This window comes from Camellia sinensis, chromosome 11, assembly GCF_055761805.1.
Source record: "Camellia sinensis isolate YWXY chromosome 11, ASM5576180v1, whole genome shotgun sequence".
Taxonomy (NCBI): Eukaryota; Viridiplantae; Streptophyta; class Magnoliopsida; order Ericales; family Theaceae; genus Camellia; species Camellia sinensis.
In genome coordinates this window covers 6041534-6061295 of record NC_138971.1, presented here as the reverse complement: position 1 = coordinate 6061295, position 19762 = coordinate 6041534, and the positions used below count along the sequence as shown (strand labels likewise).

The window sequence follows — 19762 nt, the reverse complement described above, 5'->3', positions numbered from 1 at the left end:
ACACCATCCACACCAGCCCACATCTCACAGTTCTGTCATTGTGTTCCCCCACAAAGGTCACCCAACCAAACCTCCACCTAAACAAGCACACCAACCCACTACCCCCTCCACCACATCCCTAGCTTGTTCATACCCCCCATCAAACACCCGTTTCGCCCAACCCCCACCAACAACACACCCACACTTACACCACCCACACTAGTTCAAAAACCCCAAATATTATGAACAAATGCAACATTCTTCATACTATTACATAACAGTCCATCAACATTTCAAACACCAAATGAGGCAAACACAACCAAGTTATGCATACCATACATTAAACATGTAAAACAAAAAATAACAACACATTCACAGTTAACATTGTTTCTCATATTCTAAACGTGAAAAGTGGACACTTATTGTGGCGAGGCGTTGTCATCGTATTTGGATTTGCAAACGTTGAACGGAATACCCAACATATGTATCAAAATCACCAACAACAACAACTCTCGCCACTGCACTACTACGTCACGTTTAAAAATTGAAATCAAATGGGATTTAGGTTTATTTTGATGTTGTACAACATTCACAATTGTGTGATTGTTATTCCACATTTACATCGTCAAATCTGTTATGCAATCCCGCTAACCACACGATTCAAAAACAAACTTAACCCAATCCCCACACTTACGTCCCAAATCTCGGAATGATTTGGCCCAGAAAAGGTAATCCAACACTTAGTCCGTAAAGTCAGCAGCCAAACTCGTTGCTCAATCCCCACACAGCAACCACTACAACTTCAGCCTAACGTCTACAAACCATCCCCGTTAGGTTAACGTTTACAAATTTCCTTGAAACAGTGCTCACGCAAACTTCGTCGCCGACGGCCACAGATCACGATCACAAACCCTAGCAACCTTCAAACCCACAGAATATTTCGTTGGTTCCACATTCACCACCTGCAACTAAAGAGTTGCTCACGTTAACCAAAATGTCAAAATATGACACTACCAATGTGGGTAACCCATAACTAAATGTGGCTCATATATGAAACGTGGGTTACCAACTAAACACTATCAATCCCAAAAGCCCCTATAGTGCGTTTTTTTAAAGCATGCCATTTATCCAAATAATGGAAACAAATTAGCCCAAACCTAATACACAGCCCATAAGGGGCAACAACGTAAACCAACACATAATGGGATCACTATGTGTACAAAATAAAAAATGGGACTGATCAGTTTATAATTCCACCTTATGGGATTTATGGGTCAGTTTCCCATTAATATAAATTTTTATTCAGTATGTTTGGTTTCAGTTTTCTCAATTCAGTTTTCTAGAAATTGAGTTTTTTATTTTTTGTGTTTTTTTAATTTTATATTTTTAGTGAATATTTTTTAAATTTTATGCATTTTTTTTTATACATTTTTATATGCACCTTACTTAGATATATCCAAATAGTAAAATATTTGTAAAAAAATAATAAATATATAAAAAATACGAAAAATGTACTCAATTTCCGTTTTTTTTTTGTATTTTTTGTATTTAGTGATTTTTTTTTAAAAAAAATCACAGATATTATACTTTTTAAGTGTATTTATGTTAAGTGTAACTAAATTTTTTTAAAAAATGCTTAAAATATTAAAATTCAGTGAAAACAAAAAAAAATACAGAAAATGAAAAAGTAAGGTTGCGTTTGGTAGAGTTTTCTAAATATGATTTGAGAATAGAGTTGTATTTTGAGTTTGTGAGTTTTGAAATTATGATTTGAGTGTGGAAAATTTGTTTGGTAAATGAGTTTTGAAAAGAGTTTTGAATTGAATGAGAAATTTTTGATGTGACGTTTGATATTTGATACAAAAATTTACAATTCATAACCAAACACATAACTCAAAATTTTATTCAAAACTCATAAAAAATTTTAAAATTTTTTTTATTAAATATATAAAAATTAACACATATCAATCATAAAAAAAATAAAAAATAAAATAATTACACTATTTCGGACAATCGGCGGGACAACTGGTGTCAAAGCCGGAATTAACATTCCAAAGTCTACCAAACATAGCCTTATTTTTTCGTTAATTTTGTTATGCGAATAAAAAACGAGGGGCGAACGAGGTTATTCGATCTATGAAATGAGGGTTTTCTCCAACTAAATTCTGATCAAAAAAATAAAAATCCAAGGCGAAATGACAACAGAAAATAGTGGAGGAGGAGAAGGCGAAATGACAAACGCAAGCAACAACAAGAACGATAATCATTTCTTCAAGTCGATCTTATTCTTCGACAACAACAAGAAGAAGAAGAAGTCCAGCGATGCCGATTCACCCAGGCCCATTGCTCTCCTCTCTTCTCTCGCCAATTCCGTAGTCTATCGCTGTTCCAAGTAAATGACAACAACTACAACTATTGATCTAATGATCTCCTTTTTCAATATTTTTCAATTAATTAGTTTCCATTTACACTCTTTTATTCGAATCCATGCCTAAAGTCCTTCAAAGTCTATTTTCCAGACCTTTTTGTGAAAATTGAATCGATCAACTCAAACTCACCAAGTGTTTCAAGTGAAAAACAAAGAAAATAAAGCAATGAGAACAAAGAGAGACTAATCAAGAACTGACATTAAACTTAATTGCTTCCAAGTAGAGAATGACTCGTGCTGCCTTGGAAGCCACTACTCCTACCCCTAATGATTCCCTAAGCTAGTGTTTGGTTCACTGGAATGGAATATGGTCATTCCATCAAAATATACATTCTCATGTTTACTTGACTAAAAAAAACAATGGAAAATGCATTTGAAATAGAATCGTCGTTCACTATTGTATGGGAATAATCATTCCATTCCATCTCATTCCAATGAACCAAATAGAGTCTAATCCTATATTTTTTTTCTTTTTATCTTTTTTTTTCTTTCTTGATGACGAGGGTGTCCTCACCTGGCAGCAAGACTAATCCCTCGGGGGGCAATCACAGCAACCCACCGGCCCAGCCCCGCTTAAATCACGAGTTTAATCCCCGGGGAGAATCGAACCCATGACCGTGCGCCTTACCCACACAGTCCCGTGCTCGCCCTTACCATTGGGCCACCTCGTTGGTGGGTGTCTAATCCTATCTTTCTAAGTGTTTGGTCGGGAGATTTGGGAAAGGATTTGGAAAGAGGGAAAAAGATAGGTGAAATGCGGATAAAATATACTTAGATTTTACTTAATTTTACACACATTTTCTCTTTCTCTTTTCAAATTTCTCCCTAAATCTCTCAACCAAACACAGCCTAAAAGCATCTCCATCAGGAGAAGAATTTAGAGCATTTTACGCTGTGTTTGGTTGAATGATTTGAGAAGGAATTTAGAAAGGGAAAAAAAAAAGTGTGTGAAACTAGGTGAAATATAAGTATATTTTATTTACATTTTACATACCTTTTTCATTTTCTTTTCTAAATCTCTTTCCAAATCACTAAACCAAACACAGCGTCAAGGATTTTTGTCTAGCCTCATCACAAAATGAAACTCCAACAGGATGGGCAACATGGTAGGCATTTTGCCTCATTCTTTCTTGGCTAACTACATTTGGAGAGCCTTGGAGACTAGGCAAACCGATTTTAGTAGTAGAGAATGTTGTTGGAGTACACACTAGGCAAAGTGGTTAGGCAAAATACAAAATGTACTATTTATTTTATTTTATTTTATTTTTTGTACTTTTGTTAGGCAAAATATCTATTAGTGCTAGAAATGCTCCAAGTCCCAAAATCTAATCCTAAATTTTAAGGATAACTCAACAGAGTCTGGGTGTGTTAGATGATTTGATGATGCCCCCTTCTTTGCCTAGTGAACTAAAATTGGATAGTGGTCCTTCTTAAGATTATATTTGGTTTAATTTTTTAAGAAACTATGGCATATTTATATACTTTAAATGTATTTACTTATGGCACCACAAATTTATGAAATATTTGCGACATGTTTATGTAATATCACTTCATAAGTCTATTAAATTTGATATTCATGTCAGCCAATCTAGTTAGTAAGTACACTGCAGTAATTAGACTTGGTACATTAGGATGTTTAATATCTTCAAGATTGCTACAAATAAGTTGGAAAGTTGATATTGTTATTGTTTCTCCACTAGACATTGTGTATGCTAGATTTCTTGAGGGACAGTTGATGCATGCACCACATGTTTTTACATCTTGAGTTTATATTTGAGATAATGGCATTGATGATGTTTACTATTCCCAAATCATGATTATTTGATATAAAAGCATGGATTGGTGAATATTGAGCTGGAATGCATCATCTATCATTATTTATATATCTATCTGTACATATATTTATTTTTAGTGGGTTGGATTGGTGTTAGGCTGCAGACTACTTTTGGCTATCATAGACTTATTGGTAGGATCCTTGTGTCATAGAGTAGGACCAGTTTGTCTGTAGCTTCGTGTGGACTGAACAACTAATGCCACTTTCTGCTAGGTCCAACAAGTGCAAGTTGCTTGGGTTGTGAATGTAATGGTGTGAGTGTGAGTTTGAGTTCGAAGGCAACCACTTTTTGCAATAATGCCAAATGTTAGGTTTGTATACAATCCACCCTCATAGCTTTGTGTGTTGGTGAAATAATGCTAGCAATAGACTCCTCTCCCCCCTTCCAACAAAAAAATAAAAATAAAAATCAATGGGGATAACATGGGCTCAAATTAGCCTTGCAGCACATGGTATTAGTGAATCAGTGTGGCTTGGAAATTTTGAATCAGCTTCTTCGGCAAACCCCTCCACCCTCCTTTGCCAAACTGCCTTGCCATCCCTTACTTTTGGCATACCCATTTGCCACCCTCCCTCCCTTCTCAAAAAACCCTATTTCCATCCTCTCCTTTCTCTCTCGCTGTTACACGGTCTTGGGTAGAACTCAACCCCAAAAACCTGCTCAAGAGGTGAGGGTGTCCTCACGCTTATATGCTTAATATTATTTTAGTACTTGGGCGTTGTGGGACTTCACTTCTCACCCTCCTTCACTCCCAGCATGCTCACTTGGCAGCTCCTGCGGCGTGCAAGCCAAGGACACTCACCCTACCCATCCCGAGGTACTTCAGCTCTGATACCATGTTACATGGTCTTGGGTAGAACTCAACCCCAAAAGTTAGCTCAAAAGGTGAGGATGCCCTCATACTTATATGCTTAATATTATTTTAGTACTTGGGTGATGTGGGATTTTGCTTCACACCCGCCACCCCCCAACCCCTTCCCAACCCGTAACCCTTCTCTACTATCTTCTCATCACGTCACAACCCTAAATCGCCACCATGCGTCTCCTTCGATGGCTCCCATCCCATGCGAAACCCCAGTTGCAAAAGAGAAATGAGTTTCGATTGTGTGCATGCGTGCACGAGAGAGAGAGAGAGAGAGAGAGAGAGAGAGAGTTGCGGGGGGTTCAGGACCGCAAGGTGAGGGGCTGCGGGGGGGTTATGTGCCAATATCTTATGATGTGGTACAACATATGTAATTCCTTATGATTTTAATGCCAAATATGCATGCCATATGAAAAATCTATTTATTTGTTTGTTTGGTTGGTTTCAATAGCAAAGCTCTTGAGGTGTACTTTATCTTCTAAAGCATATTCATATTTATTTAGTGGAATTGATGGATTACATATTCCTTCTACCTTATAGTTCTGTATGCACAGGAAATAGGTACCAATTGACATGGAGCAATCTTTTAATCATATTAATGCTTTCATTTTGGAATGCATTTTTTTGTTTGTTTTGTCACTGGAATTTCAAGGTTCTTTCTTCTTCTTGTTGCTATTCAATTCCTTGTAATTATATACTTACATCAAAATTATAATAAATGGATCTTGATGGAGTATAATGTTTTTTCTATAGTTGTCAATTGATAGGAATTGTGAATCGTTTTTGTATTTTTTTGAATTATGCATCTTAAGATTTTTTAGCATCTTTTAAAATAGGTAGAAAAATAAATATTTTTATAGAAAACAAATATCTTGCAAGAACAACATTAAACAATGTATAATCATCAACGTTACAAAAGCAAGGTTCCTAGAATTAAAGATATGCATGCATCAATACTTCATACATAAAAAATGCAGAGCGGAGATAAAAATAAGTATAAAAAAAGATATAGCACTATAGTACATTATTATGTCCTTGAATCAAATTTACTCCCAAAATTTTTCTCATTCTTGGTAATTGTATAATATATTTTTCGTATCGTCTTAAATCATCAGTGATGTTTTAAAATTTTGGGTTAATCACATAGACACATCATCAACTATCACTTTCCCCCAACTTCAAAATCGTACATTTGGATCCCTTAGTATACAATTGCATCACTTTCACCCCCTCTGGAAGGGAGGGTTATTTGTACATATATATATATATATATATTTTTTTTTTATAGACGAGGGTTCTAAATATATAGTTTTAAAGTTTAGGGGGTAAATTAATATTCAGTGATAGTTGAGTGGGTGCCTGTGTAATTAACTCTTTAATTTTTAATTTACAACATTTATGTTTTCAAATAGTTTATCTATAATAGAAAACTTTAAGCTTTACTTCAGGTATCAATCAATATCATAAGATACTTGATACCAATGAGTAGATATTTGTAGAAATGTTAGACATAGCAAAAGAAAAAGTATCTTTTTTATTTTAACAATATATATTTTTAATAATTTAATTAACCTTTCTAATAATATTAACTTCCACAAAATAAGTTCTGCTACTTTTTTTTTTCAAATAATGTTAAAAAACAATTTAAGTATTCATGTATAATATGTAGTAGGTCATGTCACATGTATCGTAAGATATATTTAAACCAAGATACATATTGGTGATATGTATTCATTTTCCTTTAAACATATCAAATCGTAAGTGACGTATCGTGAATTGTAAGATACTCACAACCCTTATCTTTCTCATATGCTTCTCTCCATCTATCGGGAAATAATGTTTCCCATGTGACCATCTGTCAAAGGATTATCTAGATGCTAAGAAATAGTTTAAATTTTGGTTACAAATAAGAAAATTTTACAGTTGCAAGAAATTATCCTTTTATTGATTTTTCTTGCCTAACGCATATTTTATGCAATTGCAGGATTCTTCTAATCCCTACTGAAGAATTACAGCATCGTTTTGAGACAGAGCTACCTGATACTGTCAAGCAACCTTCAACCTATACTAAGAATTTTTTAGAATTCTGTTCTTACCAAGCACTCAATCTGGTGACTGCACATCCAGATTATTTAAGTGACAAGGAGTTCCGTTGTTTAACTTTTGACATGATGCTTGCTTGGGAGGCCCCTGGTGTTGAGAATCAGACACCAGACACAGTAAGATAGCTAACATATTTTCTCTGGATATTTTGGCGAACTTTTAATGTTTCATATTGTTAGTGGTGCCTTTTCTTGATTGTTTGTTAGGAATTTCAGAGTATGGATGAAAGTGTTTTTTCATTTCTGGATTGTAAATGCAGCCTTAACTTTTCCAAATGACAGGAAACTGCTTCTTGCAGTAACCAGGAAGTGGAGGATGAGGATGGGTGGTCATTATTTTATTCTAGTTCCACAAAAATGGCTGTTCAGGTGGTCTTCTCATTTTTATTTTGTTGCTTTAAAAATATAGAGCCTTTTTTCACTAACGGTAATATTTGGTGTAGGGTAACTCTTTCTTTTGGGTAAGTTGGTTTAGGGTAAATCCTTAGCAGTCTGTTGTGTCGGTCTTGTGTGCTCATTCATTTCACTTTTCATCAGGTTGATAACAAGAAGACTGTTGGGACAGAGGCTTTTGCACGGATAGCTCCTGCCTGTGCTGTTATTGCAGATATAATCACTGTCCACAATCTTTTTGATGCACTGACTAGTTCTTCTGGTCATCGACTTCATTTTCTCATATATGACAAGTACCTTCGAACACTTGAGAAGTATGGTCAGCTCCTCGAGCTAAGAACACTTGTTTAAGTGCAAGTTTTTTTTTTTGGTTGGGAGGGTGGGTGGGGGGGATGCGGAAGTGGGGTTCAGTGGAATTTGTGAATTATTTGGGTGTAGCTTGTACTGACACTTGCCACCTTAACCCCATACTTTCAGGGTCTTCTTTGGATGTCTTAATTCGTTTGTAGTAACTCTAATAATCCAGGATCAAAATTTTTATGCATCAGGTGTTAATGAATCTTACGGTGCGCCTTCAAGAACCTTTTCAGTTCTCTTGTTTGGATGAGGTTGATTATTTTTTATGCATGGCTAGAAACTTTTTGTTCAATCCTCTTAGTCGTCAAGGACCACCTAGGATCAAAATTTCGTTTTAGTGTATTGTTTCGGTTAGCATAGAAATGGAAACATTTTGGAAGTGTTTCGAAAAATAAGAAAAGAAATTGAACATACATGAAAACATTTAGAACACAAAATAAAACTTATCGAAATGTATAAAAGCCTAATAATTGATTAATTAAACATATTTAGACTTTTAGATTCACATAAGGAACAAATGTAAAATTAAAAAGTAAATGTTGCCATGAACAAAAATTTGGTGAAGTTTTGTCAAATATATTGAGTTTATCAAATACAAGTACATATAATTCTGTTACTGTGTGAGATTCCTACAAAATAAGATTAAACAAATTTACTAAGATAGTAATGATAATAGTATTTCTATATTCATATTTTTTGTAAGTAAAATATTATTACTATACTAATATTATTATAATAACTCTTATTAATATAGTAAAAGAAGACATTTCATCTCTTTTTTTTTCCCTTAAAAATTTACAATCTGTAAAAACATCTCTGAAAGATTCTAAATTTGTGTCATCGCAACTTATTGTTTCACTATGTTTCATTGTCTTTTGATGAGTTCTTTCTTTCGGTGGAAACGTTGTAATATTGTTATCTGATAGTGTTTGGTTTTGGTCTCTTAGGAAATGGAAACGAGTCTGTTGTTTCGATGGAAACAATAGAAAATTTTGTTCCTTGAGGACTACATATTTTAGGTTTGGTATATCTACAAAATAAAATAAATTTAGGTTTGGTATAAATTAATTGCTTAAGCAATCTTCATATTGACTATATTAAAGGCATGTTTGTTTCTTTTTAATTAATCCTTGGGAACAAATATTTATTTTGTATACTTGGTTGTACTAAAAACTAAATCTGGAAGAGAGAAGAAGCGATGGACAAGAGTTAAAGGATAATAAAACGATTCTGATTGAATACTCAAGTCCGTTGCTCCTATTTTTATTGCAGGGTAATTAAAGCTGTGAAAAGTACACTGGGACCTCAATCTGCATCCAACCTTCAGCTTGCTGAGGGTGAGTTCATTTTAGATGTTGACGGTACAGTTCCCACACAACCAGTTCTGCAACATATTGGAATATCAGCATGGCCTGGTGAGTCCTTCATTTATGATTGTAATTTGATCAAACTTTTTGTGAGATTGGTTTTATTTAACTTGGCTATTGTTATATAGCTATTCAAATGTGACTCTGTATCCCACTCTGACTCTGTGCTATGAAGATCAGTCTCATTGATATGCTCATGAATATAATTATTGCTCATTATGGAGACATTGTCTCAATGAGTTTTGTACTGATACCAGATGATCCTGTTCCATTGTGACAATGAGCTGATTAGAATTGTCCTTGGCAGAGTTTAAGGGAACAATTCAAATATTGAGTTCAGTCTGCCTAAGATGGCTTGGCCTTGTGTCAGTTGACCTCTGAAGTCCAACCCCGTGATGCTTGCATATGTGGTGACCTTTGGAGTGCTTCGTCAAGGTCTTTGGGAGTGCCCATGCGTGTGGCATCGAGATTCCTAGTCAAAATGGTTTGACGCCCTAATGTGTCTTGGAAGGATGGCCCTAAGCTAAGAAGCATGGATATGGACACAGGCATGGGCACGGATACGGACATGGTGATTTCAAAAAAATAGGGACACGGGCACGACAGGAACACGGCAATAAAATATATTTTTTCATATATTTTTATGTAGATTAATATTATATCCATAAACAATTGAAGTTAACAAAAACTAACACTAGTTTGTTTGATATTAAAAAAAATCACTTTCAAATTTACAGTTATCATTTATATATATTTTTTTGTGGATGTTTTATTAAGTATTTAAATCTAAGCAAAAGGTAATAAAATTCAACATCTCACATCCATCAAAAAAGTTAAGAAAAGGGTGGGGGAAAAGGGGGAACTAGTTGGTGTTTCGTTGAGTGTTCCCAACGTGTCTCTTGAAAGCAAATTAATTAAATAATGTGACATGCTGCGTGTCCCATATGTGTCCTCGTGTCCAACACCCCTACGACATTTATTTTGAAGTGTCAGTGCTTCATAGGCCCCAAGTATTCCAATGTGTGCATGTTGAGTTGCATGCCGAGCACTGTGCATGCCCATCCAATCTGTATGTGGTGCATGTCAGGCGACTCGGTGGGACATTGTGGCTAAACCTTTGGCATAGGGTTTTGGGGGTCAAACAATGGAGTTTTGAGATAAGATTTTTATTGGGAATTCATGGAGTTATGTAATTTCTATAATTTAAAATTGTGATTTTTCATAATCTGTGAAATTAATGAAAAATCTTTATGACTCCTCAAACAAAGAGTGGTGTTTCCTTTTCTTAGTCAACAAATGACTCAAAATACTATTATAAGGGTGTAAGGTGTGCTTCTACTTGTCTCCTTATTCGAAGTGGGCAACCTCAAGGCAACTTGGGGGCCGGCCTTTGGCATCCAGAGCAGCGTCTTTGGTCTCCATTTGGTTTTGGAAGCCCCGTGGACAGTATCATCAAGGGGCATGTGTGCCGACATTGCGCGCACCTCCTTGGCGCAAGATTTGGGACACGCACCCGTTATTGTAGCATCTTGGGTTGTCATCCTTGACCGAATGGGCTATCGAGGTGCCACCAGAGCCTCGTGTGCCAAATCACGAGGCACGACATACGCTTGGATTTGGCCATGCTCGTGGGGGTCTCATGGCTTAAAGTAAGTTGTTCGATGGCAACGCCACTACTCATGGGAATATTTGAAAGGCATGAAGCTCTATGTCATGCGAGGCACCTTGTGCTAAGCTTCCAGGAAGGTGTAATGCTACTTGTGGGCTACATACCAATGTTGCCTTTCTCGTGCAGCACGTTAATGCAACGCCTTGGGTGCGCAATGGCCCTTGGTAGACGGTTAGCATGTCAAGCGTGCATGAGGACTATGTTGTGGGTGCGCAAGTGACCCATAGTCATGTGTGGGGTACAGGAGAGCCTCGTGACTATTCGAGATGTGCGCAACAAGAGATCCTAACATGCGTTGGAAGCTTGTTAGCTAGGTCGAGGGCTTTGCTAGCGCACAGTTGGGAACCTTAAGTGGCTCAGTTGTGGGCAACACTGCTGATAACATTAAGGTGTGCAGCTGTGTGGCAAGAGGCATCTTGGCGATATTGGACGCTTCAATGGGGCAAGCGCCTTGCTCTCAGTGCAGTGAAGCGACTGGTTGGCCATATGGATGCGCCACTTGGGGCAAGCCCGTCTTAAGGCAGCATTTGAAGTGCAGGACTTGACAAAGCATTGGGTGGGGTGAAAATTCAACACTTGATGTTTGATGGTTTAAAGAGTTAGGCAGGCTTGGACTAAGTTGGAGTTCAAGCACATCACTGGCAAAGATATGTTCTGCTGTACATTCAAAAGAGTCGGCCTGTGACACCTTGTCATCCTAAATTCTTGTGTTCATTGTAGTTCGATGCTGCACATCTAATCTACGATACAGAAGCATAAAGTATTTACACAAAACAATTGTTGAGTCTACACAGCCTAGTAAATGGCTGATTCAAGTATTGAACTTTGTTGCCAGGCTCTGACAGTATGTTTTCATTAATATCCTCTCTGGAATGTGTTCGTTATTTTTAAAATTTATCTATTTGGCAGGGCGGTTGACACTGACCAATTATGCGTTGTACTTTGAGTCTTTGGGAGTTGGTTTATATGACAAAGCTGTCAGATATGATTTGGCAATGGACATGAAGCAGGTCATAAGGCCTGAATTAACCGGACCATTGGGTGCTCGTCTCTTTGACAAAGCTGTGATGTACAAATCAACATCTATGTATGTTTTCTACTTACATTTATTTGTTTGAAACTTGCATACTGGTACAAATCTTGAGATTTTGACTAAATTTTTGTACAGAGCAGAGCCTGTTTATTTGGAGTTTCCTGAATTCAAAGGCAATTCACGACGGGACTACTGGTTGGATGTCTGTCTTGAGATCCTCCGTGCTCACAGGTTCATTAGGAAGTATAATCTCAAAGGGATTCAACAATCTGAAGCACTTGCAAGGGCAATCCTAGGTATTTTCCGATATCGTGCGGTGAGAGAAGCGTTTCGTACCTTCTCATCCCATTACAAAACCTTACTGTGTTTTAATTTGGCTGAAAGTCTTCCGGGGGGAGATGTGATCTTGGAAACTCTATCAATTCGTTTGGCGCTCTTGAATGCCAGCACTTGCCAACGCGATTCAGTTGGGGTTTTAAATGCAAAACTAGGGTTGAAACTCCCAGTTTCAGTTTTGACACTACACAGATTTGGGCTTATATCAGAACACTGGGAAGATGTTGATGGGGAAGCATTTGATGCAGCTGTAGATGTTTGTATTGGTGAAATAAATCCATTAGAAAACGCAGTGAAACAGTCCAAGCGGAACACGGGAAGGGCAGAAGCTGCGCAAGCAACTGTGGACCAAGTAAAAGTGGAGGGCATTGATACCAATCTAGCTGTAATGAAGGTTCATAAAAATATTTTCTATTTGTTTGGCTTTCTTGTGCCAGAAAAATAATTTTTAGTAAGAATTGTTTTTTACTTTTTATTTTGATTTTTAAGATCATCTGCATTTAGTTAGATAGGTGTAAAAATTGTATTATTATTTTCAGTCTTTGTGTTTGAAGAAAAGGGGGACTTTTTCCTCATTCTCCTTTAGGTAGATGGCAGCTTTTAAAAATACTGAAGGGTCCCAGTCAATTAGACTATGAACACAATGAGGAGAAGTTAAGCAACTATTTTTCCATTTTAGATAAACCTATCTGATATTTTCCCATATATTCTTCACCTTGATATAACTGGTCCATTAGATTTAAATTTTTAGATTAGATATGACTGGTTACCAACTTACAATTTACTCAGGTTCTATGGCTCACTCATACACGTTGACACAAGTCATCAAGGATTTGATTCCTTGGTGTTTTGGGTTCCATAGAACTCCATCATGATTTTGGTTGTTGATTCTCAACAGCTTAATGGTCTTAAGATAGCTTGGTACGATTTTGATGCATTATTCCTTAGGATGACATGTTCAAGCTACTTTCCTTTGCAGGAGTTGCTTTTCCCACTTCTTGAATCATTCAACTGTCTTCAAGTTTTGGCTACATGGCAAGACCCTTGGAAATCAACAATGTTTCTGGTGATGATCAGCTATTCAATTTTTAGGTAATTTACTTTCAACTTGAATTTCGTGTTTCCACTGGTGGAAAAAATCTTGATCCCAAGTTTGTTTAACATAGATTAATATTTTATATTATTGGTATCTTCTGAAGGAATCTAAATATCTTATCAAAAAAAAGAAAGAATGAAAGAATGTACATAAGTCAATTCATTATACTTTGTGATGAATGAAAAATTTACTTCCTACTATGAAACCTATTGTGTCAGACTTGAACTTAAGGCAGCACTTTCAATGTTAGAAATTTATGGACTTGGTTTTCATTTCTTTGAGCATAACAGGAATGAATGAGCAATGATGGAAAAACATGAAGAGCATTTTGAACGGTAAAGGCTTAAAATAATTGGAGTAGGTTGTAAGCAGGCTTGAATTTTGACTTTATGCTTCTCATCTTTTCTTGGATATTAGGTGACTTGATGTTTCAAAGAGAGAAGCAGCAGTAAAGGCCTTCATCAATCAGTGGATATTGGATGTGATTGCTTGATATGAAAGAAAAATGGAGGCAATGCTTAATAACCCAAAAGGAATTTTTAAGCTCAAGTTTCGTGGATTCTCTTCATATTTTGGTCCAAAGACGGACGGACCAGGTTGGCTAGTGGATTGGGTAGTTGTGATGCCATCTTAAATAAATTTTACATGAAGATAGTGGTGGCCAGGCTGCCTGCTTCGTTTCATCCCAGCTTGACTCTTCAATAGGCTTGGTCTTCATGTACAATCTCCTAATGACATTCATCATATGATTGTTCATTGTTGAAATTTTATTTTATTAATAATGAAATTCCCAATGATTTCCCACTGATTGTTCTAAGTGATTCCAATATCCAAAAATCAAATCAAGAACAATCATCAATTATCAACCAAAACCCCACATGATTTCTCAATAGACAATAATGAAACAATATAAGAGATGCACAATTTATGTGGAAACCTTATGAGACAACCATCTCACAGGATGAAAACTGTGACCCCAACACCGAATTTTACTAGATCAATGAATCGACCAATTACAAGACTCAAATAGGAATTACCAGGAATCTCATTTTCTCCCACATCAAAAAGACATCAACACTTATCCTCAAAGATTCTCGCATTCCTTTCCAACCATATGACCCGGAATAATGCAAAAGCCACATAAAGCCCCAACAACACCTTTGCTTTTTTATTTGAGCCAAAAATCAAAAATCAATGGAGAGCATTGAACTACTTGATTCAGGTGCCACCCAATCAAGGCCACCCCATGAAAAATACTGCTGCCACAAACTCCTTGCCACTGGGCAATGCAAAACAAAAAAGATCATCTAGAGTCTCCCCCTCTTCCTTACACATAATGCACCATTGAGGAAAAAGATAACGATTAGGCCTCCTTTTTTGAAGGACATCATTGGTCAAAATGCTTCCATGAATCAAAGACCACATAAAAAACTTCACTTTGAGAGGCGCACAAGATTTCCGGATTCTTGTGCAGAGAAAAAAACGGAATACTTGGCTTCTCAATGATTTTTGCGAAAAAGGATTTGCAAGAAAAGATACCGGAAATATGCAAGAGCCAAACCAGTTTATCACTCGAGGATGAATCCATTGATAAATGATCAATGCGAGACAACAAGGAGGCTAAATCCCTAGCCTCCCTATAGTTGAGCCTCACCACAAGCTTCAAGAGCTAGATCTCTGCTCCGTAGCGGCCTTGCAAGCACAGGCACTTTTGATTCACAAATCTCCATGAAGCTTTGAGCTCCAATCTCCAAATCAATGGCTTCGATCTTCAATTGACCATGGTGATTAAAGGATAAAAAGAGTACGTGTATGATTTAAGAAAAATGAGTTGTAAAACAATCAATCTAGAGAGAAGTAAAGATAGAAATCTTAAACCCATCTCTAGATTGAAACCCTTATCCATGGATTCTTGGAGCACAAGCTTAAATCAACCAAGTAGAGAGAGAAAGTGTGTCTAAGCTTGTATTCTCGAATCTCTACCAAAAAGATGAGATCAGATGTGATCAAGAAACAGTTCAGGGGCAAAAGAGTCACAAAAAGCTCAAAAGCACACGTGCTACAAGTCGTTAGTGCTTGAATGGCTGTTGAGCACCTATTGATCGCGCTTTACAGGAATTCCAGCGCTTGAGCCCCTGTAGAGTGAAGCAAGCGCAAAATACAGGAGTTCCAGCGCTTGAGCAACTATAGAGCGCGTGTCGAGCAGAACATGCAGCAATGACAGCACTGGCGTAACTGTCGAGCTCGAAGCAAGTGAACAACTCAGGGGTTGTAGCGCTCGAGCGACTGTCAAGCTTGAATCGAGCGGGTATTGCACGAAAACCAGAGCTTGAGCTACTGAGGGGGGCGGAAAGCGAGTGCAAACCATAAAATCAGTGTGTGAAGTGTGGCTGGGTCACAAACCTTTGAGACTTGGAAGATTCTTCCACCAACAAGAACCCAAGCACAACAAAATGAGCTCAACTAGTCTAAGACTCAAACCCCAAAACAAGAAAAACCCAAAAATACAGACTCAGATGTTTTGTCAACCGGAAATCAGCCAACTAAAAAGCTAACAAATAATGACAGGCCTAGTCCAAAGCACTCAAGTCAAAATGGTTTAAAATTAGTAAGAACAAAACTTAATATATGGAATGTGACTTCAGCAACAATAGAACTGGAAATAATGAAGAAGTTACGGTTGAAAGCCATAAGATAAGATATAGTGAACATTTTCTTTACTTAAGTTTGATTAATAATAATGATGGTGAGATTAGAGATGATTTGATTCATAGAATCAAAGTAGGTTGGCTTTGCTCAAGTGGAGAAGTGCGTGGCATATTATAGAACAAAATTGAATTCTATATTTATTATTTGTAGAATAGCTATAAGGCCAACAATTTTAAGGTTCATTGCAGGTAGATTGAATTTTAGTTTATAGTAGATGAATAAAGATAAAATTGGTAAAACGGAACTTTCTTTCCTCGGGCTTTATTTGAAGTGTTCTCTTTTCTCTCTCTCGTTCACAATAAATGGAAATGGATATCAATTAAATTAGAATAGGAAGATTAAGCAATTGTGTTTCACTTGCTATTGACATTATTATGAATGGAGAAGTCTTTTGTAATTGGATTAAAGACTTTTCTGAAGTACAAAAAATGATTTATTTGGATGATAGATATTCTATCGTACTTCTGTATTTTATCTTGGTTAACTTTCATCAAAGATCTTTCGAGTCAACAGAAAGCCTTCCCCAGAAAGCCCCAATTTTATTTTATTTTTTTTGCTTTTGTGAAAGAATATATTTTGAACGTTTGTGTTGTAATTCTACAGTAAATGCTTGTGGATAACAGATTGCGGGCCAAAATGTTCCTTAAAATGATGGAATTGAGAATTTAACTTCTTTTCCTTTCCTTCTAATTTTAAAGTATGAAAAGGAAGTTAGTTTAAAGAAATTGGCCTTTTTCATGCTAATTGTGAGATGGGATTTTACTGATGTAGATTTGACATCCTTTTAATATCCCTTTGGTGGACTGTTTTTTTGGTCCGTTCATTACTTCTTGAAGAAAGAAATTTAATAAAATGACTCATTATGATTTGCAGGGGATGGATCAGGTATATATTGCCCTCCATTTTTGTAATTCTTGCAGTTCTCATGCTCTGGTATGGGCATATAAAGAAAGAGAGGCCAGTGGAAGCATTTAAAATTACCATTCCCCCAAATAAAAATGCAGTAGAGCAGCTGCTGACATTACAAGAAGCCATCACTCAAGTTGAATCTCTAATACAAGCTGGAAATATTACTTTACTGAAAGTTAGAGCTCTCCTATTTGCTGCACTTCCACAGGTATTTGGCCTCTCAATTCGCAATGTTATATACAATTATTTAAAGCTATGACAGCATACACTCAGTTGTGTGATTTTGCAAGTTTTTTCTTGCTGGTAGTTCAGATAATTTCTAGGTATGATATTCAACCTGATTTTACCTGAACTGTTCTGGTAGATTAAGGGTAAAAAGGGATGAGAGAGAATAAGAAAGAAAATAAATAAAACCTGATATTTGTATTCCAGATGAATGTTTTTGTACTCCTGCCCAATTCATCAAATGTTTTTTTTTTGCTATAGCTACTGCTGCTCTCCCATAATAATTGTCATTGGAGACACTGGTGACTTCCTCAAATCAGTCACATTACCTGTACATTCCTCTTGGCTAGTAAAGTGAGATCTAGATACAAATTTTGTCGTAATGACGAAAGTTATCACAAATTTTATTTATTTTTATTTATTTATTTTTTTTTTGTGGATAAATATTAGTTCTCTCAAATTTTGTCATGATGATACTAGTTATCATTTATAGTACAAGCTACACGAACATGTTGAGTACCATGTTTCTTTTCTTTTCGAAGTTGGGGCTGTTTGGTATCATGTTCATCTTCTTTGTTTTTGTTTTTTGTTTTCACGTCATTGGGAACAAAATAATAAAACATTGAAGAATACCCATCCGTTTTATATTTTTTTCATTTTTTTTGTTGTTACAAAAACAGTTATCTAAAATTCACAAAAACAACTATAGGTGTTTCCTAAAAAATGGAGTGTTTACAGAAAACGTTCCCGAAAACAGTTTGCCAAATGTGTTTTCAGCATTTTTCTGTTTCTTAAGATAGAAAACTGAAAACGATGCCAAATGCTTGTCTAAAAGATATGTTTCTTGGATTCCTGCTTTCAACTTTCTTCTCATTTCCATTTCAGGCTACAGACCGTATTGCTTTCTTGTTAGTTATTGTGGCTGTGTTGTTGGCAATTGTACCTTTAAGACACTTAACCTTGTTGGTGTTCCTTGAGTCCTTCACTAGGGAGATGCCATTGAGGAAAGCCAGTAGTGACCGATGGCTGAGGCGGATAAGAGAATGGTGGGTCAGGATACCGGCAGCGCCTGTTCTTCTAATCAAAGCTGATGACAAGAAAAGGAAATAAGTAATAAGTGAGACAACGTTCCATGCAACCCAACCCAACCCAACCCAACCATCCATCCTCTCTATTAATAATGTCCTTTGGTGTACATATCAAGATGATTTTGATTTTGTGAATTTATGTGTTAATAGGAGGAAATGAACTTCCATCCCGCTGGAGTGAAATTTCATTTGAATGCTAATTTTTTACGTCGAAAAAATGTTTGATAAAAATTTAGATGATGAACTAAAATAAGTAGTTTGAGAAGTATAAGATAATTTTTTTTTATTATTTTTAGATTTTATCTTTCAATTTTTATAGTGTTGTGCTGAGGTTGGGGTGGTAGATGTGGTAGTGGTGGTGGCTATGGTGCCAGTGGTGGGATAGTGGTTGTGGTGATGGTGGAGAGGGTGGTGTAGTGGAGGTAGAGGGGTAGTGGCGGCAGCGACAATGGTGTAGTGATAGTGATGGTAGTGGTGGAATAATAGTGGCGATTATGGTAGTTGTGGTGATAGAGGTGGTAGATGTGGGGGCTGTGGTGGCTATGGTGCCAGTGGTTGAGGTGGTGGTATAGTGGTTGTCGTGATGGTGGAAAGGGTGGTGTAGTGGAGGTAGAGGGGTAGCGGCAGTTGCAGCTGCAACAATGGTGTAGTGATAGTGATGGTGGTGGTGTAATAATAGTGGTGATTATGGTAGTTGTGGTGATGGTAAAGGAGATGGAGGGTGGTTGTAGTAGTGGTGGTGGAGAGATGGTGGTAGTGGCAGTAGCGGCGGCGGCGACAATGAAATAAAGTAGTGCATGCGACAACGATGATAATTGTGGTAGTAGTGGTGGTGGTGGAGGGACGTTGACGATGGTAGGTGTGGCGGTGTAGTGGTGGTGGTTATGGTGATGATAGCGAGGACATGTCGGTGCACACTAATATTTATATATATTTATAAATTCAGTTAGTATAAAATTATGCTACTTAACATTTTCTTAACTTTTAACTAACATTTTAAGAGCTAATTGAATTTTTAAGTGACATAAATTATTTTTATTAAACAGATGTAACTGATTTTCAATTAGTATATTGAATTTTAAGTAATAATGGAAATAAAAATTCAAAACAAAAAATAATAAAGAGCGAATATGTTTTGTTATCTAAGGAGAAATTGAAGGTGATGGGATCCCAAGTTGACTCAGCACACCTAACACATTGAAAGGAAACTTTTTCAAAACAAAGATCAACAATACTCATTGCTTGATGAGATGAGAGCAAAGCATTCATAAAATGTATAGTTTGGATGGAAATGTTTGCATGGATACATGATAAGACTAAAGACGCAGTTACAAATTAATATTAAATATTAGTGAAAAAAAATGAGCAATACTA

At 36.5% G+C, this 19762-nt stretch overlaps 1 protein-coding gene across 3 annotated transcripts; it reads left to right on the top strand.

Moving 5' to 3' along the window:
* The first annotated feature begins 2047 nt into the window (after positions 1-2047).
* Positions 2048-18677, top strand: LOC114301367 (uncharacterized). Of its 3 annotated transcripts, none has more exons than XM_082893494.1 (10): positions 2048-2371; positions 7089-7323; positions 7489-7575; positions 7744-7913; positions 9229-9371; positions 11902-12079; positions 12161-12755; positions 13341-13453; positions 17040-17283; positions 18186-18677. In XM_082893494.1, the coding sequence occupies exons 1-10, from the start codon at positions 2175-2177 to the stop codon at positions 18408-18410; spliced, it is 2187 nt and encodes a 728-aa protein (XP_082749620.1). In that variant the 5' UTR covers positions 2048-2174; the 3' UTR covers positions 18411-18677. The 3 variants fall into 3 exon arrangements, with proteins under 3 accessions (XP_082749620.1, XP_082749621.1, XP_028102133.2); XM_082893495.1 differs by having other exon boundaries at positions 2059-2371; positions 18290-18677; XM_028246332.2 differs by lacking the exon at positions 18186-18677 and adding an exon at positions 17562-17822 and having other exon boundaries at positions 2071-2371.
* The last annotated feature ends 1085 nt before the right edge of the window (positions 18678-19762 follow it).

Coding starts and splice junctions, on each gene's coding strand:
- LOC114301367 (XM_082893494.1), top strand. CDS start 2,175: ATGACAACAGAAAATAGTGGAGGAGGAGAAGGCGAAATGACAAACGCA. Junction 7,914..9,228: donor TACCTTCGAACACTTGAGAA/GTATGGTCAGCT, acceptor TTTTTATTGCAG/GGTAATTAAAGCTGTGAAAA. Junction 12,080..12,160: donor ATGTACAAATCAACATCTAT/GTATGTTTTCTA, acceptor ATTTTTGTACAG/AGCAGAGCCTGTTTATTTGG.